Genomic DNA, 24,387 nt, shown 5'->3' on the forward strand with positions numbered 1-24,387 from the left:
GGAGCCAGGCAGGGAAGGGTCACATGACGCAGACCTCCTCCCTGAGTGGGTGGAGACTCGTGGCGGCTGACGGGCGGCCGCCATCTTGTCCGTTTAAGGTGTCCCGGCCCTGTTTGCTTGCGCTGGCTGATTCCTCCGGTTTCCTTTGTGAGGGAGCTGGTGGCCGAGGTGCACCGATACACTCGCGAATTGAAGGAAAAAAACAAACAAAAAAGCCTGGGAAGATTGCCAGCGTAATTAAGGGCAGACTACAAATAAAGAATAATGAGAGAACGCTCAATTTTTAATTTTGTTTCATTGCCCGGATTAATCCTTGCTGTACTAAGGGTTGGGCATTTGCCTGCTAAGTCAAAGAAGTCGCAGTCTCTGCCTGGTGACTTGCAGGTTGGTGACAGATGAGTAAACGAGGCAGTGTGGTCAGCGCTGTGATGGGGGAAATACAAGGGGCTGCGGACAGAAGAGGAACACACGAACAGGGCCTTGGAGGCCACGGGGGAGTCAAGAAAGGTTTTCTGAACTAAAAAGTTAATGGGAACAAGGGAGGTGGAGGAGAGAGGATCTCATTGAAGGAGCAAAACGTGCAAGTCTTTGAGGCTTAGCGCCTGAAACACACCAGGGGTTTTCGGACCGGAACTCATAGTAATGGGGCTGGTGGCAAGAGACTATCCTAGGGAGAAAAAAGGGAATCCAGACTGGAAAGGAAGAAGTAAAACCGTATTCGCAGATCGCATGATTTTGTTACGGGCTGAACTTCACTCACAAAGAAAAATTAGTAAACCCTAACCCCCAGTGCCTCAGAATGTGGCTTTTAGCGGTGAGCAAGCTGCCACTCTAGTAGAGGAAACACTAAGTACGTCATGTCGGGAGTGATAACTGCACTGAAGTAGAACTAAACAATATGAGGGGACACGGTAGAGACTGATGGTTTGACAGCAGAGGCTTGTTTTTTTGTACAGGGCATTTTCTGTCTCTCAGGAGGCTGCATTTGTGCAGAAAACCGAATAATAACGAGGGAGGAAAAAAAAACAACATGCAAATATCTGGGGGCATTCCAGACGGAGAGAAGAGCAGATTAAAAGACAGTTACACTTGGGGGGGGGGGGTTGAAATATTTGAGAAACACAGGAAATGTGACCAGGACAGAGTGAGCAAGGAGAGGGTGATGGGAAATGAAGACAGAGGGGGTATTACAGGCTAAATTATGAAGGCCTCCGTGCATCACATAATAAGAGCCCTTTTGGTAGGGTTGTTTCTAAGACCCGAGCAGGAGAATACAATACAAAATAGCAGTTAAGATTATAGATTGATCACTTATATTGACTGAGCCTCAGTTTTCTTCTCATCTATAAAGTGAGGATAAACCCCTCTGTTACAGAGTCGGTCAAGGATAAATGAAATAAAACAGATAAATAACCTGGCCCATGGTTACTGCTAACTAAATGACAACTATTAAAGTATAAATGCTGTATTCATATGATTATTGCTGTTGACACTTGACAGACCAACTCGGAAAGACTAACGTCCTCAGATTGTGTTTGTAGATGGTCAAGAAGCCAGCGATGAGATTCCGTAAGATCACCCTGTCTGCATTACTCTTTCTTGGCAGTAGTCACATTCTGCCCCTCCCGGTGTGCATGCCTTTTCTCCTTCAGTTGTGTGTACCAGGACAACAACTTAAATACTGGATTGTCTTTCTATATGTGCACATATTCTAATTCATTCTTTTTGATAGTTGCATAGTCTTCTAGTACACGTGTATTTCTTCCTGCTGCTATAACAAATTCACCACAAATTTAGTGACTTAATACAGATTTGTTATATTGCAGTTCTGGAGGTAGAAGTTTGAAATGGAGGGGTGCCTGGGTGGCTCAGTGGATTAAGCATCCAACTTCGACTCAGGTCATGATCTCACAGTTTGTGGGCTTGAGCCCTGCAACTGGCTTTGTACCAGCGGTGCAGAGCCTGCTTAGGATTCTCTTTCTCCCTTTCTTTGCCCATTCCCCACTTGTGCTCTCTCTCTCTCACAAAAATAAATAAACATAAAAAAAAATTGAAAATTCATTTCAATTCTGAAATGAATTGGCAGGCCTGTATTCTTTCTGAAAGCTTTAGGGGAGAATCATTTATTGCCTTTTCTAGCTTCTCGTAGATGCCCAAATTCCTTGGTTACCAAATCACTTCAGTCTCTGCATTATATGTCACAATTGCCTTCTCCTCTCTGATTTCCTGCCTCCTTCTTGGAGAGACTTGTGGGTTACACTGGGCCCACTTGGATAATCCAAGAAAGTCTTCCCATTTCAAGTTCCTTAATATTTTTTTAAAATGCTTATTTAATTTTGAGAGAGAGAGAGAGAGAGAGAGAGCAAGCAGGAGAGAGGCAGAGAGAGGGAGACATAATCTGAAGCAGACTCCAGGCTCCCAACTGTCAGCACAGAGCCCAACACAGGGCTTGAATTCATGGACCTCGAGATCATGACCTGAGTTGAAGTTGGACACTCAACCGACTGAGCCACCCAGGTGCCCCTCAAGTTCCTTAATATTTTTTAAAGTTTATTCATTTTAAAGAGAGAGAGAGAGAGAGCATGAGTGGCAGAGAGGGAAGGAGAGAGAGAATCCCAAGTAGGCTCTGCTTTGTCAGCACAGACCCTGAAGTGGGGCTTGAACTCATGAACCATGAGTTCAAGTTCTTTAATTTAATCACACCTGCAGAGTCCCTTTTGCTATGTGAGGTAACATATTCTCAGTTGCCAGAGATTAGGACATGGACATCTTGGGGGGTCGGTATTCTGCCTACCACTGCATGCACCGAAACTTACATAATCAGTCTTCTATTGACCAACATTCAGACTGTGTCTAGTTTTTCATCATTACAAACCAGGCTGCAAGGAATATTTTTGGACTCATGTATTTTCACACTTATATGCATGTATCCATTTGATGATGTCCTGGTGTTGCACTGATAGTCAAAGGGTATGTGCATTTAAAATATTGACAAGTATTTTCAAATTCCTTTCTAAACCATACGCATTGGGGTGCCCAGCTGGCTCATTTGGCAGGGCATGCGACTCTTCATCTCAGGGGTGTGAGTTCAAGCCCCACATTCGGTGTAGAGATTACTTAATAAAATATTGAGGCACCTGGGTGGCTCAGTCGGTTAAGCGTGGGACTCTCGGAGTTTCGGCTCAGGTCATGACCTCATGGTTTCGTAGGTTCGAGCCCTGTGTCCAGCTCTGTGCTGACAGTGTGGAGTTGGCTTGGGATTCTCTTATCTCTCTACCTCTCTCTCTCTGCCTCTCCCCTGCTCACGCTGTCTCTGTCTCTCTCAAAAGTAGACTTAAAAAGAGTTTTTTTTTTTTAATTAAAAAATCCTAAAAAATTAAAACTAACCACGTGTAGTAATCTTATTCCTATCAACTGTTTATGAGACTGACTGCTTCTTCACACACCTCGACACAAGGTACCATCAAACTTTCAAATCTCTGCTAACCTGTCAGGTGAAAACTTGTACAATATACTATCAATTTCATTTGAAATTGAACAGTTTATTTACTTATTTTTCATTTTTATTTCTTCTGTGAACTGCCTACTGTCTTTTTTTTTTTCCTGACGAACGACAGCCATTCATCTATTATATATGTTGCAAATATTTTTCCTAGTTGGTCATTTGTGTTTTGACTTTGAGCCACACAGAAGTGTTTAGTTTTTTCTACCTAGTCAGATTTATTAATCTTTTCCCATGTGGCTTCTAAGTGTTTCAAACATTTAGAAAGGCCTTCTTCAAGAATCTTTAAAATTCTCCCGTATTTTCACCTGGGAGGAGCATTTTAAAATTCTTCTAAATCTTTTACCAAACTGGTGAATGTGAATGCGTGTCCACGCCCCCCTGAAAGGTGGTAGGAGGGCAGATTCAACCTTTTCCACGTGGCTAGCCAGCTGCACCATATGTATTAGCTAAGTCTCCTAGACGTCTTGAACGCTAGCCAGAGGAGAAAAGGAGCCAAAAGAGGAATGGTAAAAGATTCTGCGTGACTCGGCGCACCCGCACGCCCCTTTGGGGAGAAAAGCGCTCCTAGGCCAGCCGGCTTCCTGACCTGCGACCTGGGAAACCGGCGGAACGCAGGTGTGCGAGGGCTGGGAGCCGCACGAGCCCGGCCTCGCAGGACTGTACGGCAGCGGGGGAGTGGTTTGGCGGGAACACAGGGCCGCTCGGAGGCCGCCGCCGCCGCCGCGATGCTCCCCTCCTTGCAAGAGTCTCTGGATGGGGATGAAAAGGAGCTAGAGAGCAGCGAGGAGGGAGGCCCCGCCGAGGAGCGAAGACCCGAGCCACCTCCCAGCAGCCACTACTGCCTCTACAGCTACCGCGGAAGCAGGTGCAGCGCCCGGATCGTCCCTATGGCCCCGCCTCGGCCCCGCATCTCGACCCCGCATCCCGTCCCTGGCGGCTCGAAAAGCCTTCTTCCCCTCGGCTAGCTAGACTGTCTGGCCCTAAGCTCGCTTCACGCCGTTCTTCCTGGCCACCGTCCTGGGCTGTCGTGCCCCTCCTAAGCCTCTGCTCCCCAACTGTCCCTGTCGTCTTCTCAGCCCTTTCCTGTCGCTCCTGCCCTTTGGCGCAGTGCTTCGCACGCTCTATAACGTCAATTTCTACCCCTGTCCTTCCTGTTACTATCGCCTGTTTTCTTCCATTAACCCCACACTTCCCCCCCCCCCCCCCCGTCTGATTATCCTCTGCCCTCGCTGCCTCTATTTCCTCTGTTGGGGCAGACATCCCTGGGGCTCTCTGGGCCCTGTAAAGTCTGGTTTTTAGAAGAAATTTCTTGACTTTTGTGGATATCTAATTTAACCTTTCCTCCAGCCCTTAACGGCCTGGAGAGAGAAGGGACTCTTGTCAGCACTGTTTCATGGGTTTTCCCTGCCATGAGGATAGGCAATGGAGGATCCATGCACTTCCACCTTGCAGCATTTTAGCTGACTGTTCACCCCCACCCTGCTTGCAGGGGTAGGGGCCATACTCAGCTTGAGTTATAGCCCATAATTGATAGCTGTATTGCTTTTGCCATATGCAGGTTGGCACAGCAGCGAGGGGACAGTGACGATGGAAGCCCAAGTGGCACAAATGCAGGAACTCCCTCTGGTGATGATTTCAGGTAAAAACATCTTGGCCATAACCCGTGCGTGTGCAGTTATCTTCTGTGCATCTCTCTGTCCTCTAGATATCAGTGGGTACCCTATTTCCATTCGGCTTTCCCCAAGTCAAACCATCAAGCCCACCTATCCCCTAGGAACCTCATCTGGATTTCCTCATTAGTTCATTCATTCAAGGCTGGGCAGATCGAAATACTGGTGGTGCCCCTGCTGATTAGCCAGAGGCAATGAATCTTAGTTCTTGATTGGAAACTGCATTAAAGATTCAATATCATATGGGTATAAAGAGATTTAAAATCCTCCCTTCCCCCCCCCCCCTCCTTTCAATACCTTTTCAGAGCTTCTCTGCTATGCCCTAGAATATAAACTCCAGGAGATTGTTGTCTCTCTGGTTCACTGGTATCTCCCTACCTGGCACCTAGGTAGGTACTAGGGTAGACGTTTGGTTTTTAGGTTTATTTATTCTGAGAGAGATAAGAGAAAGTGTGAGCGGGGGAGGGGCAGAGAGAGAGAGACAGACAGAAAGAGAAAGAGAGCCCCAAGCAGGCTCCACACTGTCAGCACAGAGCCTGACACAGGGCTCAATCCCTCGAACCATGAGATCATGACCTGGGCCCAAACCAAGAGTCAGACATTCAACCGACTAAGCCTCCCAGGAACCCTTAGGGTAGACATTTAATACCTATTTAATAAATGAATGGATGAATTAATGAACCTTAACACTTGATGCAAAGTAGGGTATACTACAAAAATATGTTCACGGACTGGATGATGGATGGTTTAAGGAATTTTTCAGGTGTTGCAATAGTATTGTATTGTGAAAAGTAGGTAAGGTGAGCGGAGGGGATTCCAGTGGAGTCATAATATTAGAGAGAATGAGCTGGCAAGGTAGGATTATTTTAAGTGTTTGATGATGTAGATCCTACTTGGTGACATACACTCCTAAGAAGGCTCACCAACAGGAAACATAAGAAGCTTTTTCAAGTCCTTAAAGAGATTGGGGCTTTTGGTAATATTCTGCCTTACGGGGTGTGCGTGCATTAGTCCACTGGTAAGGGATGTGTGTCTTTTATTTATTTGTCAAGCCTCTCCTTGGTGGACACTAATCTGCCATCTGAAGCGGAGCCAGACCTGCGCAGTTTCATTGCTAAGCGTCTTTCTAAGGGAGCAGTGTTTGAAGGGCTGGGTAATGTTGCATCTGTGGAGCTGAGGTAAGTGTAAAATGTGCTGTGTCCTGAATTTTCCTTTCTGGGCTAAATATGAGAAGTGATGAGAAATTCCAAACGATCAGCTCTTACTAGACTTGCAAAGTGCATCTTTGTTCCCTGGCGGCCTGAGCACTGGGTCTCTCTCTCACACACACACACATTTGTAGAATGGAATTACTTGAATGGCAGACTCTGCCTCCTAAGTGCACTTGTTTAGTCTTGCACTTGGAAGAGGAGAGTTAATTACCAAAACGAAAGGTGTACACTTGACAGTCTGTAAAGTGCTTTCACAAACTTCGATGCCATTCTCTCTACAAAGGGGTCAAAGAGCAGAGAAGCAAATATAGTCAAAGACACTAAGATCACAAGGCTGGTCATGTTGATGGAGTTCAGGTGTAAAAACATAGGTGTCCTCCGTTGAATTCCATCTATCTTTCCATTACATCCCTTGACTGTAGTTCACTTCAGAATATGATTTTAGCATCGAGTCCCCTCGGAGGACAGCCACAGGCCAAAGATAAAGCCACAGGATAAACATGTTGTATCTGCCTGGAGCGTCAGGGTTTAGGGGAGAGAGAGAACGTGGTTATATTTATGTAAATGTGGATATACCAAGAATGACAAGAGAATTTGTATGTGTTTTTCACGTAAGAGAGGAGAATTCAAAGGAGTTCTGTTAGGTGCTGCTTTCGCTAAAGCCCATGATGGCACATGTTAATTTTCTTCTGCTATTACAAGTAAACCAAGGAAAAGTCTAGGAAGTTCCGACCCTGTTTGCAATCTAACAGTATTGCCAGATCCAGATGATCAGGGTTCAGAGCAGTCTGTAAAATTAGGTGCATGAGTTAGCAAAATACTACATTTTACTGGTTTTTCTTTTCCAGGATTCCAGATTACCGGGTCGGTTGTTATTACTGTCTTTTCCAGCAAGAAAAGCTGCTTCCTGAAACAGCAACAGTGGACTCTGAACGTAACGCTTCAGAGTATGTGGTCTGTTTTTTAGGAGGGTCTGAAAAAGGACTTGAGCTATATCCTTTCTTTTGTCTTTGATGGTATCAGGAAGAAAAACATGGGAAGCCAGGTGGAGGAGTATTACTACCAACCTCCAAAGAGCTTTTCTACCCCTTAAGTGTTTGCTTCATTTCATACCTTCATACGACCACTTTGTCTTTGAATTTACAGTTTTCATTGAGAGATTTTATATTTCCCATTGAGAGATAAAAACAGTCTTGATCCTTTATTGCTTCCTTAAGAACGTACTTTCAGGCTTGAATTGGACAAGTACATTCAAGGCCTGAAAAATAACATGAACTGTGAGGTAAGATGATTGTTTTAACTATTCAGCTTGAGATGATTAACATACTATAACTGCTGTACTTATGAAACCAAATAGGTGGATACAAAGACACACAGATTCTAAAAATGTACTGCTTTATGGGCTAGAAGGGTACTTGTTAAGAGAAGCAGGGAACCTAGTCCTGTAAGTGCTCTAAGTTTCACAAGACTGCTTCTAATATTTTGTATCCATGAAAGATATGCTCTATTAAATTCATTGTATATGGTTAACTTGCCAAGAAGGAAGAGTATGCTCTTTTCCTGGTTTCTAGGCCCCTAAGATTTATATTCTGGTCAGAACTAATGCCCATGAAGAAGCCTCTGGCACAAAAGACATGCTATATAGTGGTCTGACTGCCCTTGAACTCAACATCAAAGATTTTTAGAAAAATTCCATTTTTCATTAATCGATCTTTTGTGAATTAGACACATCTGTATTGATTAATTTATCCATACCTTTAAAAAACTACACACTCCACTTGTGGCAGTTGCTAAAGTCGTTAAGAATTACGACTTTACTACCCATTACACGTGGTAACAATTCCTTTTACTTGTCATGAGCTTACAAGTTCCTGCAGGAAGGAGAGCATAGGAGTAAGCCAGAGCAATGAGTCCGGGGCAAGCTGCTCTCCCAGAGTGGAGCTCTTCTGCTAGTCCCCAGTGAGCAGCACAGCCCAGAAAACCAGATATGCTCAGCCCAGAAAACCAGATATGCAGCATGTCTGACAGCTGGAGTGCTTTGATGAGCTAACTTGTGTGTCCTTCTCTGATCCCGTTCGCATGTGAATGAGCTGTCTCATTCCTTCAGCCTTTCAGCAGGTGCTTTATAAGCTCACACATGGATGTTTCAGGCACTCCCAGGTGCTGAAGAGACAAGAATTATTAAGAGAGTATCTCCTGGGGGGCCTGGCTGACTCAGCTGGTAGAGCATGACTCTTATCTCAGAGCTGTGAATTTCATCTCTCCTTTGGTGTAGAGATTACTGAAAAATAAAATCTTAAAAGAAGAAAATCTCCAGAGTGCACACGGTATGCTGGGGGGAGTGGGGGAGATGGACAAGTAAGTGCCCAACATTTCCCAGTGACAACATAGCATGGAACCCTATTGATTTGGTCTCTTTGTTTTATGTAATGCATTTCTAAGTGTGTGTGTTTTTTTGGTTTGGTTTTGTTTTTAAAATAGGTTTCACACCAAACATGGGGCTTGAACTCACAACCCTGAGATCAAGAGTCCCATCCCATGCTCTACCAACTGAACCAGCCAGGTGCTCCTTAAGAAATTCAGTACAGAATTAATCCCCACTGTGCTCAGCAAGCCTAGGAAAATTATATCACAATTCCTTTTTTTGAGTTGGTCGTGTTAGCTTGAAAAAAGGAAGTGTCTATCCCCAGTTCTTTACACTGTAAAGAGTATCATGAATTGGGGCACCTGGGTGGCTTAGTCAGTTGATGGTCTGACTCCTGATTTCATCTCAGGTCATGATCCCAGCGTAGTGGGATCCAGACCTGCATCGGGCTCTGTGCTGAGCATGGAGCCTGCTGGGGATTCTCTCTCTCTCTCCCCCTCTGCCTTTCTTCCCTTTGTGTGTGTGCTCCCTCTCTCTCTCAACAAATAAATAGATAACTACATATCGTGAAGAAAATGTTAAGTCCACTAAAGTGAAGGCTTATATTAAACCAAATAACATTCTTTCTTAATCTAGGAAAGGGGACTGGAGAACCATATAAAATCCTACTTGAGCAGCTGGTTTGAGGATGTTGTATGCCCAATCCAAAGGGTGGTTCTTCTCTTTCAGGAGAAGCTTACCTTTCTGCTGCATGCCGTGAGTATTGCCCAAACAAAAGCATTTCTTTAATTGAGAGTCACGTTGACAGAGTCTGGATTATTTAAAGACATACTCACTGTCTCTGAACATTACTTTTTCCCTCCTGAATATTCAAACTATGCTTGCAATCGGGATAGACCACTTTGTTTACTGAGATCTAGAAAGTTCTATTCCTAAGGTAGAATCACAAATACTAAATCTTCCTAATAGGATAAACATTTTTAAATAATACTTTTTGAAGTGATCTGGGAGAAGTATAATTTCCAAAACAATTTGAAAAGGAAAATAAAAATCCAAAGTGATTTTAACCATATAAAAATGTCCAAATAGGGGCGCCTGGCTGGCTCAGTCAGTAAAACATACAACCCTTAATCTTGGGGATGTAAATTCTAGCCCCACATTGGGGATAGAGTTTACTTAAAAAAAAAAAGATGCCAGATGAAAAATGAAAAATGCATTAACATATCCAGGCAATGGGGAAGGCTAGAGTATATGGCCAGGCTTTTATGTAAATATGTGGTGGGTAAATTCAGTGGAGACTGGATGGTCCATGAGACCAGGGTGGTAAAGCACGTTTTAGACTGCCCACTGACGCCTCTAAACAAGGCTCTGGGGAGTTCTGGGCTAGTGCCCATCAAGCACCGTCTAGTACAGTGGTTATTGGGGAAGCTGAAGTTTAGTCTCAAGTAGCTGCTCAATAAGGAAAACTGATACATGTATCAACTAGGCTTTATTTTTCTCTTGTAGGCTCTCAGTTATACCCCTGTTGAAGTTAAAGAATCAGATGAAAAAACAAAGAGAGACATTAACAGGTAAAGAACAGTTTTGCAAGGAGGGAACCTTTTCCACAACAAGCCTGATATACATCTTTAACTCCCCACCCCCACCCCCACCCCAGAATGAATTTGCTTTCTCCCTTCTATCCTGTAATACTGTGTGTGGAAAAGAACTTGTGTGTACGGCAGGTTTCTGAGCGTAGCCAGTCTTCAAGGCCTCATCCACGAAGGCACCATGACGTCTTTGTGCATGGCCATGACAGAGGAGCCGCGTAAATCTGTGGTCATCGATTGTAGTAGCTCCCAGCCCCAGTTCTACAATGCAGGTGAGCGCAACTTCTGAGGCAGCCTTCCTGGCACCCTTGGGAGCCTCTGTTTTTGCACCGAAAACACATGATACAAATTTATCCATCCTGCCTTGTGCAGTTGTACATGTTTATCTCAAACTCACCAAAAACAATAGCAATCCTAGAACCAGGATTGCTGGTTAGAATAGAATCCATGGAAATCCTGCCATGCCAGGCAATTCCCCTCCTGTGTATATAGAGAAATTCTCGTATGTGTGCATAAGGAAACAAGTACAAAAATGTTCATAAAGGCGTCATTTGGAATAGCAAAGACTGGAAGCAAATGTTTATCAACAGGAAGATTGAAAAACTTATATTTGTACAGTGGAGTTCTACATAGCAGCAAAAATGCATGAACTAGAGCTGTGTGCCTTGGTATAGCTCAGAAGCATACTATTTAGTGGATCAGCTATTAAAGAAAAATACATAACATTTTAACGTATGCAAAGTAGTACTATCTAGGGCTTAGAGATAAAAAGAAGTAGGTGGCAAAAGTTCTCTGCCCCTTTCCCGCTTATGCTCATGCTCTCTCAAAAATAAAAAAAATATTTAAAAATAAATAAGTGGGAATAATAATCCTTTCTGATGGGAAAGGAGGGGAGTGTGGGAAGAGGCACACAGGGCTCCAGCCAGTTGTTTTTTGTTTTGTTTTGTTTTTTAATATTTATTTTTGAGAGAGAGACAGAGTGTGAGTAGGGGAGGGGCAGAGAGAGAGGCAGGCACAGAATCTGAAGCAGGTTCCAGGCGCTGAGCTGTCAGCCCAGAGCCCGACGTGGGGCTTGAACTTGGGAATGACGAGATCATGACCTACACTGAAGTTGGATGCTTAACTGACTGAGCCACCCAGGCGCCCCGCCAGTTGGTATTTCTTAGCCAGGTGTTGAGTAAATTATTTTTTTAGACTGTTACAGAAGTCTTAAATAATTCACTATAAGTGTTTTTATCAAGAAAGAAAATCCCGACGTACACACATATTGAATCATCATGTTGTACACTTGAAACTAATATATGTCATTTACACCTGTTAATAAATAAATGGAACAAATGTCTTATGCTTTGTAGGATTTCATTTTTATTCGTTTAATTTTTCTAAAATACCTTATAGGAAGCAACCGGTTTTGTGAGGATTGGATGCAGGCTTTTTTGAATGGCGCTGAAGGAGGTAACCCTTTTCTTTTTCGACAAGTACTGGAGAACTTTAAACTAAAGGTAATTAATTGGCTATGTGCCAAATGCCACATATAATTTTTGTCTGAATTTTCATTAGTACCAGTGAGAGAGTAACAGATCTGCTTTACGGCTGTGATGTCTGTTAAACAGGACGTTCTCAAAACCAGAATCTCCAGCAGCCATTTACTTTATATTTTTCAGGAGCTTCTGCATTTATATCCTTGCATTTCCAGTTAATTGGGTTGAACGCTTGCTTCCATCTCAGGCACATCAGTCTTCTAATTTGTGATGTATCTTAGTTGGGAACTGTGCGTGCACGTGTGTGCGCGCGCACACACACACACACACACACACCCATGCACACACACCCCAGTTCGGTGCCTAAGGGTTCAGAATTCTGATGGGGAGGAATGTTGTTACTTTATTTAGTTGATTTTAAAAGTATTTTTAAAAGTATTTTTATAAAGTAATTTCATAAGAAATTTTGTTCTCCCATGGGCAGAGCATATTAGCAGTAAGAATGATAGAAATATTTAAAATAAAAAACATCTCAGCAATGTAAGTTGAGTTCTCAGCTGGATAGGAGATATTTTTCAGGCTTCATTATTATCTCACTAAGCACATATTTAACTGGGAAATCTTTTTCTAGGCCATACAAGACACAAATAATTTGAAGAGATTTATCCGACAGGCAGAAATGAATCATTATGCTTTGTTTAAATGCTACACGTTCCTGAAGAACTGTGGGAGTGGAGATATCCTTCTGAAGATTGTTAAAGTGGAACACGAAGAAATGCCCGAGGCCAAGAACGTGGTGGCCGTCCTCGAGGAATTTATGAAAGAAGCCCTCGCCCAAAGTTTGTGATCACACGTTTTGAGATCATTGTATTGTGAAGTCGTACATTGAAGCCTTGGTGTTTGAAACTGCACTTGTCATAATTGTCATAGGATTGCTACTTACGATTAGTTGAAACCCACTCTAGATTTTTTTCATTTTGTACTTGTAAAACTTAACTTACTTAGACATAAAAATCCGAGGACCGTCTTCACTGAGTCCTAGACACACGTGTGTCAGAGTCGTGGAATTTTGGTATACCACTGGCCCCATAAATTCTAGACTTCGGGGGGTTGATGCTCAAAAATCTTGAACAGTAATTCTGTGGCTTCTCTGAGAAGTTGGCTGCAGTATTTAGCAATTTTTCCTCCCAGAAAAATTGTAATACTTCTTTCTTCAATGTATTATAGCTTCTTGAAAAAAATGTCCTCCTAGTCCTAGGACAAGATTAGCCCTCCAACACCATTTCAAAGATAGATCTGTGCATCCTGTGGGTGCTTGGATAGATTTTTTGGTCTGATTGATAATGATATAGATGATAAAACCAGCTTTTAAGTCAATACACAAATCATGAGTAAGAAATTAAATGAGCTTTAAAAATAGACGCACTAGCTTCAAGATAAAACCTTATCTCAGATGGAAAGCTACTGCGGAAGTGGCCTCCATCATTCATTTGTTCACAGGTATTTTGCCAACAGCTTGTACTTTGTCTTTTCTATGAAAATGCTAGTTTTCAGATGTTAAAACAGAAAGTACATAAATTCTACAAGCAAACTGTAACATGAAGGACGCAAACAGATTCTTCATATCACAGTTACTCATTGATTTCAGTTTTTTGTATATTTGTTACAAGCCTCACGTTGTTTTACTCTGAATCAATTGAACGTGCCCTCAGCTGGAGCCATTTATAATTCCCACGGAAGACAACCGTAGCTACACACATATGATGGCAGTTTGTTCTGCAGCTCTTTAATAAATCCATTTGATAATGATTTTTGTTTAGAAGATCAGAAGTCTCATTCTCACTGCCGTCAGGATGCTCAGAGGAACACAAGCCCGTAAAAATCCTCTCCTAAACTCATCTAAATTCACTTAAGTGCTGAGTTTTAACTTTCAGAATGACTGACGATGGCCTTCTGCTTTCTCTTCTACAGAAGTCGAGGAACATGACTCACCAAGCCATTTCTTTTCCTTTAATGAGAAATACAATTCAGGATCTTCATAAAGGCTCTCCTATGGTTTTAAACTTTAATAACTTGGATTGTAGGCAGTATAGGAAAAAAAATTCCAAATAGCATTTTTTATAGCATTACTTACAGAATGACTATGGGAAACAGGCAATTCTGTGGCACTACCCTCGAATCTGACTTTTTCTAATGTACTCTGTTGCTCATTTAGAAATCAATTTTTTTTAATAGACAACATTAGGACCTCAACATTTGGAGTCTAAAAAAAAATATTTTTCATTTTCAAATTCACATATCAACAGCCCATGATGTAAATGGCCTTTAAAAGTAAATGTATTACCTGCTTCAAGCTATTTATGGATATAGTCAAGGTATAACTGTATATTCCTTATGTGTACTTATATGTATATATTTTGTGATGCAGGCTCACTACATTACCCAGTTGTATACCATACAGTCTTATTTTACAAGTCTGTGACGAACTATCACTACTGTAGGCAAGGACAATGGTGACCTGGAACTGGATAGCTGGTTGGCCATGAGAAGAAACTCAGAGAGCTCGTGACCAGCAACATGTACTGTACTCAAATTTTAATAAGCTAATGAATTAACTTTTAAAGTTTTTAAACAGGATTTGTCCAGGCCCGGAATACATTTATGTATTACTTGTGTGCTCGACACACAGAGGAAATAATGTTTGTCATGTATCAAAAATGGCCTCGGTTTACCTATAATTAGATTTGTAATAGTAATAAACTGACTTAGCTTCTCACCGACAGAGTCATTTTTATTTAACTATCTCCATTCTCAACGCTGACATTTTTATTCATCCGCAACAAGTTTATGGGGAAATTACACCTGTTACGCTAAGGAACCTGTTGAAGAAAATCACACCACCTGCCGGCATACACCTCTCTGCACCTCGCAGGAGGCATCAGGCAGTGTAAGGGCAGTCTCCATCGCGATGTTTTACTCATTGTCCAAGGAAATACGGCTGTAGGACCCAATAATGCAGGTCACTTCCCCTCACTCTCACTCATTACTAATGTGACAGAACGCATGTCCTTTACTGGAGGCGCGCGTATACCGGATGCAAGGAAAGCCTGCAGGCATCTAGGAGCTAAGATTCAGTTAGGACCATGTTTTCCTAACCATGCGTCTTCTCAGTAGTGGAGACCCACCCCTGACATCGACGGTCTCTCTACTTGGAGGTCTAGGAGGGCAACCCCAGTTCTACAACTGCTAGCCTTCCCAAATGGGTCACAGACTTCATATCATTCTGAGCTGGCATCAATGCTAGATCCTGGGGGTCAGGGGTGATTAGGGAGCAGTAATGAACTCATAGCTGTGGATTTTCTTGTAAACCACTTCCAGGAGGGCTGATAAAGAGATCCTATTAAGTGAACACCGAACAAACATTCCAAGGTTCATTACTGTTACTAATGCAATGAGACTGGATCTTTAAACAAACATCCTGACACTTCAGTGTCCTTGAACACCTGATGAACAGCTGAGGGTTGAGAGCATGAACTTTGGAACCATAGTATGAAGCCATCTATGCCATAAAGCACCTGCCAGTCACTAAACTCTAAGCCTTCCCCTCATGTGTAAATATGGGCGTATTTATACTCACTTCACACAAGTAGCTATGCAATTAAATGAAAATAATACATTGAAAATGCCTCATCCAGTGCCCAGCACATACTAAGTAGCCAGTAAATTATCTTCATAATTACCTTATCACTGGTTAATGTCTTACAAAGTTATGGGAAGAATGAGAATCTGGTAGAAGGGAGGAACCAGAAAAGTGAAGGGGGAAGTGATAGGGAGCCAAAGGCAAAGCCATCTAAACAGCTTTTGGCTATTCAGGGAGCTTGTCTGTCAGTGCCTCAGGTATTGGGGCCTGGAACTGATGGGGTACAGGGGGTGCATGGGTGCTCAGACAGGGTCCTGATCTTCCCTCTAGGGAAGTTAGTTATCCACACTTGAAAGAGAAATGAGTTTTTTGACCTTCAGCGTGAGCTGTACTCAAGTTGTTCTAGAATGACTTTTGCAGCATTTAAAAATGTGGTTTGGAGCGGGGGGGGGGGGGGGGGGGGGGGGCACCTGGGTGGCTCAGTCGGTTCAGTGTCCGACTTCTGCTCAGGTCATGATGTCACGGTTCGTGAGTTCAAGCCCTGCGTCAGGCTCTATGCTGACAGCTCAGAGCCTGGAGCCTGCTTTGGATCCTGTGTCCCCCTCTCTCTATGTCCCTTCCCCACTCATGCTCCGTCTCTCTCTCTCTCTCTCAAAAATAAAATAAACATTAAAAAATTTTTTTAATGTTTTTTTTCTTTTAATAACGTACAGGAAACTGATATGAAAGAACATTATGGGAAACGACTCCCGTGCCGAATTTAACAGAGTAGTTTAATCCCCGAATGAAATTTAACGGTTATGAATTGCAAACCACATACGCTGTCATCGGTTTAGAAAAGCTGGAGTAAACAACTCACTTCCTCAGACTTCATCCATTCAAAGCCCATTTGGTTGTTAAACCTACCAAGCATTGGACCTTCACACTTACACCCTTCTTGTTTTCCCCTTCTGTACATGAACCATGTCCTTTCACCCTGAGAACGTTCCCTATCCCTTCCTCCAGATCAGAATGTTGACTGCCCCTAGAAAGACCTACAGACTAGGCTATTGGGGTAAAGAACGAAGTACCTAGGTATTTCAAAGATTACGACAATAACAGTAGTCAAAACATTAATCTCCCACCATGTAAGGGTAGAAGGGGAAGACGGGACCCCCACGAGCACAGCTGGCACAAAAGCTCTTGACCTGAAGCTGAGTGAGTTTCCTTATTTGCAGACCACCTCCCCCTTCCACATTGTACACAAAACTGTCTCCCTGCGCATTGTTAGGGCAGGAGAAAACCTAGCTCTCATCAACCATTCAAAAGAGTTCAGCAATTCAAAAACGGTTTCACCAGACTGGAAGCACCAGCAGCAGCACCAAGCGCTGAGTCCCAGCTCTGTCTTGTGCACATCACAGGCCCAGCACCGCTGCTGTCCCCCCACCCCACCTCCCACCTCCAAAGATGAAACAGGGCTCCCACGCCAGCCCTTTATGCCACTTCCTGAATAACCGATGGCTTAAAAAAAAAAATCTTTAATGGAATCTGTGCTCGAATAATATGTTGCGACAAAAATATACAGAATGTACACAATACAAAAATATTTAGAAACAAACATTGCAGCTTGTGTTTCCTTTTGTTTTCCACTTACTCAAGTCCTTGGGGGTGGAATTCACGGTTTTTAAGGCAGAGGAGTGTCGGTGCTTTCCGGCCAGCCCCAGGAGCAACATGAAGGCAGCCAGGAGATGGCTTCCGCTGCACCTGGGAATCTGCATTATTTGCAAGCGAAATTGAACACTGTGGGGGAAGATCTGGGTTTGTGAGCAATGACTCTCCTAATCCTCTGGGTAGGAACGGTCCTCGTGGAAATGGAGAGTCCTATTAGCTGGCAAAAATGCCTCTTTAGGGAGCTTTTCCTAATTAAAAAAATGAATGATTAATGGCGTCATTAAAGCAAAATTTCTCCTTTGAAGATTTGTTTTCCCTTCCCTAGTTTCTGTGATTCCTCTTCTGTTTAATGAGCAGGCAAATCTATGGCTGCTGTTTGGGGGATCCCCGGCTTTCAATTTCTGTATCCTATGGATGCAAGACCAGCCACCCTCCCCGGCCCCATAGCACACTGCCCTCCAAGCTGGGCCAGGGGCTGTGCTGGATGGGGAAGGAGGGATGATGGGGATGTGCTGCTGGCCGGGCCCTGGGGGTGTGGTGGGGGGGGGGGGGGGGGAGAAAGCCAGACACCAAAAAGGAAACCTTTCTTACCAGACGATTGTCTCTGGCCCTGGTTTGGAGACCTGGGTTGTGTGGAGTGACTGCGTGGCCCTGCTCGGAGCTGATGGTTGGGCAAGGGTGGAGAGGGGGGTGTTAAGCAGACTGACGAGCTTCGGGGTCACTTTTGGACACTGCTGACAGGGAACAGCTGCGGCTGGCGGCCTAAAGTCAGGTGAGGCTCCCTTCGTGCATCTCAGACACGACAGCAAATGGGATTTCCGCCTCAGACAGTCCTTCTCAGGAGCAAGCTCCCGTCTGGAGACCTGAGGGACCCGGGTGCTTCTCTGAGGGCTTGCTAGAGCCTTCTATTCACAGTCTTCTCGCCCCTGAGAGGGGAAGACCCTCTCCAGGCCACACCCAGAGAAGGCAGGGGTGACTGCTCCCTCCACCCACAACCCAGAGCACCCGGGGTGCCTGCAGGGAAGCCCTGCCTCCCCGCTCCTCCAGTGAGGGACAGCACTGCTCCGGTTGAGGGGCTGTGGCCCATGGCCAGGGCCGCCCTCCCCATCCTCACTCAAGTCCTCTTGGCCCCCAGTCCCAGCATGGTCTCCTCCTAGGAAGCTGACTACACCCCTTCTCTCTAGAGGGCAGACACAGGCTGTCAGGACACAGACAAGACGCCCGAGGGAGACGCAGCTCCGCCACGGACCTGGGCCCGCGCCAGCTCGGGTGGGCAGTCCTCAGTACCGTGTCAGCCTGAGTGCGGTGTGACCTCGGCAGCCACATGTGGGGACCGGGATGATGTATTTAGCACTGGGCAAAGACGGGGTTGGGGTGGGGGGCGGTTGGCATAGCCTGGGGCTGAATGAAGACCCTGCTCATTCATGTGTGATCACGGAGGACAGGAAGCCACAGTGGCCCAAGATCCCCAACTGCCTGGCCCAGCTGACTTTGGACCAAGCTCCTGCCCCGTCCCTGCGCGGACCCAGTCCCTCTGCTTCCCAGACGGGAGTTCTTCGTCTTTCTGGGTTGTCAGTGGTTGGGAGTTCCGCGAACAGTATAAAGGGAATCACAGATTTTGTCAAAGGCCTTCTTCCCCTTCCTCTCTGCTCAGGGCCTGCACTCGCTCCTGCCTGGGAGTCATTCCCTGAGCCTCGCTTTCCCACTTGTGCGGCAGAGGAAGGGATGAGCCTGCCAAGTTCCCTCCAGGCTCTGAGTATCTGAGTCTATGGGCTGCCCTCACCTCGGACCCTCATCCGAATCCCCAACAATTCTCTAGAAGCAGTTTTCTGCCTAAATTGGAATTCCTTTGACTGTAGCCTCCTGTCCCCCCTACTCAGATGGACACATGGCTTCAACATTCCTGCCCCGGCCTTACACCCCCACAGCTCCTGCCCTCCTAAGGGAAAGAGAACAGAACCTTTTTACACGTGAAGGTCATTCCAGAGGAAAACAAGAACGGAATTGGGCAAAGGCAAACCACGGCGTCCTGAGGGTCCTTGGGAGGGCCCAAGGGCTCCCTCCGTCATGGACAAGTCTCCCACTGGTCAGTGGCGCTCAGGGAGATGCCTGGAAAGGATGAGGAACGGGAAGGAAGGGGCTAGCTTTGCTGAAAGTAAGATCCTCGGCAGTCACACCCTCCCACCTCTCAGTGCTTTCTTTCCTTTCACGCAGACCCTCCTGCACACCCACACTCCCCCCACAGCCTTCCTCCGCAGCCTCCAACTCCCCTCACGTTCTTTCCGTGGCATCTCCTACCATCACACAGGCGTCCTCATCCACCACACACATACAACGCACACACTCACACATGTCCCCATGAACAAAGGAGAGGCACAATGTAGGGTCAGGAAATGAAGGAAAAGGCTCTAAAAACAAGGCAGGCCACGGGGCGCTGGGGCACTGATGTGAGATGTCAGCATTCTGGAAGACAGGGAGGGAGAAGGCCAAAGTTGGTATGGGGCCTTCCCTAGGGTGGGACTTGGGATGAAGTTTATTCCCTCCTCTTGGGTTTCACTCACTGGACACCTCCAGGGCAGGAGCGAGGCCTGGACTTACAGCATCTCCCTCCTCCGCCTACCCCAGGCACTAGAGGCCATGCCCCAGTGCCCACCAACAGGGGGGACCCTGGGCTCCTCTAGACTCAAACTAACATGTCCACCACCTAGTCTTCTTCCACTCCAGAGCTCCAAACCTAGTAGCTGCGGAGGGAACATTTCCTGGCCTGCGACTGCACCTCCGGGCTGGGCGGGACAAGAGTCCGCCTGGCTACTCTATCCTCAGGCCTTCCAGACATCTCAGTGTGTGGACGAGGGAGAAGGAAAGCCCAATCTGTGACGAGAGGGGTCCCCTAAACACACAGAACAGGCTCAGCCCAAGGGAAGGGCACCCCAGGCCTTCACCTTGGCCCGATGTCCTCAGAACAGTGTAGAAAAAAAATGGTAACCACATCCAACTCATCCAGCAGGCGCCTTTCAGAAAAGAGGCTCCATTGTCCAAACCTGAACGCAAACATCACAGCGGCCGAGCATCTTGTTCTCTACTCCTCAGCGTGGAGGAGCTGGCGCTGAGAACAAGAATGTACATGTTCCTTCCTGCTGTTGCCTCTCCCTCCCCTCCCTGACCTCGGTCCCCCAGCCTCCTAAGGAGGCGGTGGCAGCTTTAAGTCCAGCAGGGTGTAGGCGAAGATGTTCCAGAAGACAGCGAACAGAACGAAGACTGTGTACATGGCCACAAAAATCCACCACAGCGACTGGTCCTGCAGCCTCTGCTCGTAGTTCCTCAGGACCACCACGCCCAGAGTGATGCCCACGGCCACGCCGCCCAAGTGCGCCACAAAGCTGGGGTGAGGGCACGGGGGATAGGCTGATGGGTGGAACCGGAGCCACACAGCCCGCCCAAACTCCATGCTCACTGCAAGGAGGAAGGACAGAGAAGTCACAGGAGGGCCACTGGGCAGGGATTGAGAGAGACGCCTTGCACTCGCTCGCTCACTCCATCCATCCATCCATCCATCCATCCACCCATCCATCCATCCATCCACACACCCAACCCCCTGCCTCAGCCACCCACCCATTAATTCATTCACTACCCATTAGGCTGAGCACTGTCTGTTCTCTGCGCTGGAGACACAGTAGTGAAGACAGACCAACCTCTGTTCTCCCAGGGCTTACAGATCTGGCAATCGACCAGCGTCAATTACAGACATAAGATAATTCCAGTAAGAAAAATTCTATGGGGGAGAAAACAGGTGACTTTCAATCAATGCTGGGCCTAAGGAGGGGGATCCTTTGGTTTGGGGAATCAGGCAAGATCTCCCTAGAGACATGAAATTTGAGCAGAGATGTGAAATATCAAGAGAAGATCCTAAGAAGAAAGAGCATTCCAGGCAGAGGGGACAGCTTGTGCCGAAACCCAAAGACCCTTGCTCCTCCGCATTCATGGGTCCTGGAGGCTCAGTTTCCCCATCTGTACAGTCTCAGCCTCTAACTACCAGGCTGCACTGCTGGAGCATCAATAACAACTTCAATATGTGCTAGCACTTTACAGTTTATAAAGCGTTTTCATGTATTGCTTCAAAACCTTTAGAAAACCCTCAGAACCAGTGTTTTTGTGACTGGAAACACGGGATGGAAGGAGAAAAGGGCAACGAAGGACTGGGAATAGACAGTACCAACAGAGTGCTAGAATTTCTCTCTTAACAGAGTCTAAAAAGCCCCCATCCCATTCTCCAATTCATTCTTCTTGCATGAACGTCTTGAGTCACCCAGTCCAACGGGATGTACTCACTTGAAAGGACGGTCGCTGGGAAACTGCCACTTCATTGCCCACCACCAAAACAACACTTAGGGCAAGCCTTCTCATCCCCATTTCACAGATGAGGAAACCAAGGCAAATTTGACAGATTGCAAGGAAGTCCTTTGAGGTGAATTTTGCACTTGTTCAGGTGCCATTTAATGAGCCACTATGCTCTTCTCCGCCTTAACCACTCCGGGGGTGCCAGCGCCTCCAGGGATGAGCATCCCCTGGGAATTGCCTAATCTTCTGGCCTGGGCCCTGCAACTCCAAGGATGGCCGATAGATGGCAGAGAAGGAGCAGCCGGGAACCAACACTGTGTCCTCCCTGACCACCCCCCCCCAACCCAGGCCCTGGGGTATCTTCCTGCCTTTGCTTAGCAGGCCCTGGGTACCACAAAGGAGGTTTGAAAGACACTGGTCCCCACCTCCAAAATCAGCATTTTTGTTTTTATGATGCTTAGAGTTAGACTGTTTTAAACAGCAAGATTCAGGCTTCTCCTCCCTTCCTTGCATACAAACAGTCTGAGCAGACAGGGAAGCAACATTCACCCCACCCCCACTCCACTGCACCCCGCCGTCCCCCACTGACCTGGCTCAAAGAATCTGTGGGCCTTCGAGCAAGAGATGTGCAAGTGGATGGAAGTGCGGTCCACACAGGCCCATGGCTGTTCTGGCCCACCCTCCTCTTCCCCACGTAGCAGGTGGACCCAGGCAGACAGCCCAGGTGCTCCTGCCCAGCCTGGCTAAAGAGCGGGCATTAGAAATGGCACAAGCTGGCTCTGAATTCTGCCTCTATCACCACCAGCTGGGTGGCCCTGGGCCAGCAGTATGTCCCCAGTGTCTACCTGTAAACCAAAACTTATAAAAAATACCCTCTTCGGGGTGCCTGGGTGGCTCAGTCGGTTGAGCGTCTGACTTCAGCTCAGGTCACGATCTCACGGTTCGTGAGTTCGAGCCCCGCGTCAGGCTCTGGGCTGATGGCTCAGAGCCTGGAGCCTGCTTCCGATTCTGTGTCTCCCTCTCTCTCTGCCCCTCCCCCATTCATGCTCTGTCTCTGTCTCAAACATTAAAAAAAAAATTGAAAAAAAAAATACCCTCTTCATGGCCGTGTTCTGAGGCCTGAATGACAGACCATGTGTCCCCTCTTCTCTCTGCCTCCATCGCTTCTGGAAGAGGCTCATCACCTCAAATGAGCCTCTAATAAGGCCTCTGGTCTCACTCCCCACCCCCAACTCCTTCTCTACTCTGAGCCTGACTGGTCTCCTGAATCTTGAATCTGCCAGTAACTCCCCTGCTTAAAGCCCTCCAGCGGCCTCCTGGCACATCCAGGTTGAACTCCAACCTCTCTCTTTGCATTTACAGCCCTCATGACCTGACTCCTATTATCTCTGACCACTAACACACACAGTCCCAAACCTCACATGTCAGTCTCGCCAACTGACTTGACAGTCATGACCCTCCCTCCATACACTGTATCTTTCTTTGCTGGAAATGTCCTCTTGCAGCTGGTCTCTGTTCTGGACACTCAAAATGACCTCTGCAGGCAGAACTGACTTCTCCCGACGAGAGCCCCACCACACCCTGGACACAGGGGTTCAAGGATTAGTTACAGCCTGTGAACCTGCTAAACTGCAAGTGAGTATGTGTGTGTGCACGCACATGTGCACATACGTACTATCCTGGGGATAGGGTCTCTAGCTTCTAACAGATCTCAAAGGACTGACTCCATGACCCAAAAATTATTAAGAAGTTGTTTTTCTTGGGGCGCCTGGGTGGCTCAGTCAGTTGAGCGTCTGACTTCGGCTCAGGTCATGATCTCACGGTCTGCGGGTTCGAGTCCTGCGTCGGGCTCTGTGCTGACAGCTCAGAGACTGGAGCCTGCTTCCGATCCCGTGTCTCCCTCTCTCTCTGCCCCTCCCCCACTCTCACTTCGTCTCACTCTGTCTCTCAAAAATAAATAAATGTAAAAAAAAAAAAGTTATTTTTCTTGATCTGGGTGCTGGTCATTGAGCTGGATACTCATCCCGCACCTTTCTGGTTCCATGTTATAAGTCAATAAAAACTTTAAGAAAGATTAAGTGGTAGCAGAGTGGGCCAGACTTCTCTAACAGCCCCACTTTGTCACATACCATTGACATGTCTCCCTTTTTCCCTTGATCACACACCCCTCGAGGGTGGGGACTGTGCTATCTTTATATTCTCCAGGCCTGGTGCAGGGCTCCACACCACCCAGCCTGCCCCGTCAGTACTTACTACAGATCAAGGCCACAGCCATCCGCAGCAGCTTGAACTGACACTTCATGCCTGACCAGTTCTACAGCAAAAGGAGAAAGTTCCATTAGTTCCAGATCGGACCACACCTCCGAGGATGTATCTTGTTTAAGAAAACCTGACATCGGGGCTCCTCGGTGGCTCCGTTGGTTGAGTGTCGGACTTTGGCTCAGATTGTGATCTCAGGGTTCGTGAGTTCGAGCCCCGCCTGGGGCTTGCTGCTGTCAGCCATGTCCGTGCAGAGCCCACTTCCAATTCTCTGTTCCCCCTCTTCTGCCCCTCCCCCGCGGACACGTGCACGCGCTCTCTCATTCTCAAAAAATAAATAAGACATTAAAAAAAAAGAGTTTAAAAAAAAGAAAAGAAAACCTGACATTATAGGGTGCCTGGGTGGCTTAGTCAGTTAAGGATAGGACTCTTGGTTTCAGCTCAGGTCATGTTCTCCCAATTCGTGAGATCGAGCCCCAGGTCAGGTTCTATGATGAGCTTGCTTGGGATTCTCTCCCTCCCTCTCTTTCTGCCCCGCCCTCTTTCTCTCTCTCTCTCAAAATTAAAAAAAAAGGGGGCGCCTGGGTGGCTCAGTCGGTTGAGCGTTCAACTTCAGCTCAGGTCATGATCTCGCAGTCCATGGGTTTGAGCCCCGCGTCGGGCTCTGTGCTGACCCCTC

General features: G+C 46.4%; 2 protein-coding genes across 2 annotated transcripts in view; one reads left to right on the forward strand and one right to left on the reverse strand.

Moving 5' to 3' along the window:
* The first annotated feature begins 4,168 nt into the window (after positions 1 to 4,168).
* On the forward strand, positions 4,169 to 14,669 carry CE1H17orf75 (chromosome E1 C17orf75 homolog). Its single transcript, XM_049637896.1, has 10 exons — positions 4,169 to 4,370; positions 5,064 to 5,144; positions 6,228 to 6,353; positions 7,235 to 7,378; positions 7,611 to 7,668; positions 9,388 to 9,507; positions 10,258 to 10,322; positions 10,476 to 10,612; positions 11,739 to 11,842; positions 12,453 to 14,669. The coding sequence occupies exons 1-10, from the start codon at positions 4,231 to 4,233 to the stop codon at positions 12,666 to 12,668; spliced, it is 1,191 nt and encodes a 396-aa protein (XP_049493853.1). The 5' UTR covers positions 4,169 to 4,230; the 3' UTR covers positions 12,669 to 14,669.
* Positions 14,670 to 16,170: 1,501 nt separating this feature from the next.
* RHBDL3 (rhomboid like 3) overlaps positions 16,171 to 24,387 on the reverse strand; it is a 33,237-nt gene continuing 25,020 nt past the window's right edge. The window contains exons 6-7 of the mRNA XM_049637925.1: positions 23,703 to 23,763; positions 16,171 to 20,564 (exon numbers count right to left, since the gene is read on the reverse strand). Of these exons, the coding sequence (XP_049493882.1) occupies positions 20,293 to 20,564; positions 23,703 to 23,763 (333 nt within the window). The 3' untranslated portion in view covers positions 16,171 to 20,292. The remainder of the gene's footprint in view (positions 20,565 to 23,702; positions 23,764 to 24,387) is intronic.

This window comes from Panthera uncia, chromosome E1, assembly GCF_023721935.1.
Source record: "Panthera uncia isolate 11264 chromosome E1, Puncia_PCG_1.0, whole genome shotgun sequence".
NCBI lineage: Eukaryota > Metazoa > Chordata > Mammalia > Carnivora > Felidae > Panthera > Panthera uncia.

What these genes read in the sequence shown, in the direction of transcription:
- CE1H17orf75 (XM_049637896.1), top strand. Translation starts at nt 4,231, where the DNA reads ATGCTCCCCTCCTTGCAAGAGTCTCTGGATGGGGATGAAAAGGAGCTA. An exon ending in ACAAAGAGAGACATTAACAG is followed by an intron (nt 10,323 to 10,475) that starts GTAAAGAACAGT and finishes TGTGTACGGCAG; the next exon opens with GTTTCTGAGCGTAGCCAGTC. An exon ending in TGGAGAACTTTAAACTAAAG is followed by an intron (nt 11,843 to 12,452) that starts GTAATTAATTGG and finishes ATCTTTTTCTAG; the next exon opens with GCCATACAAGACACAAATAA.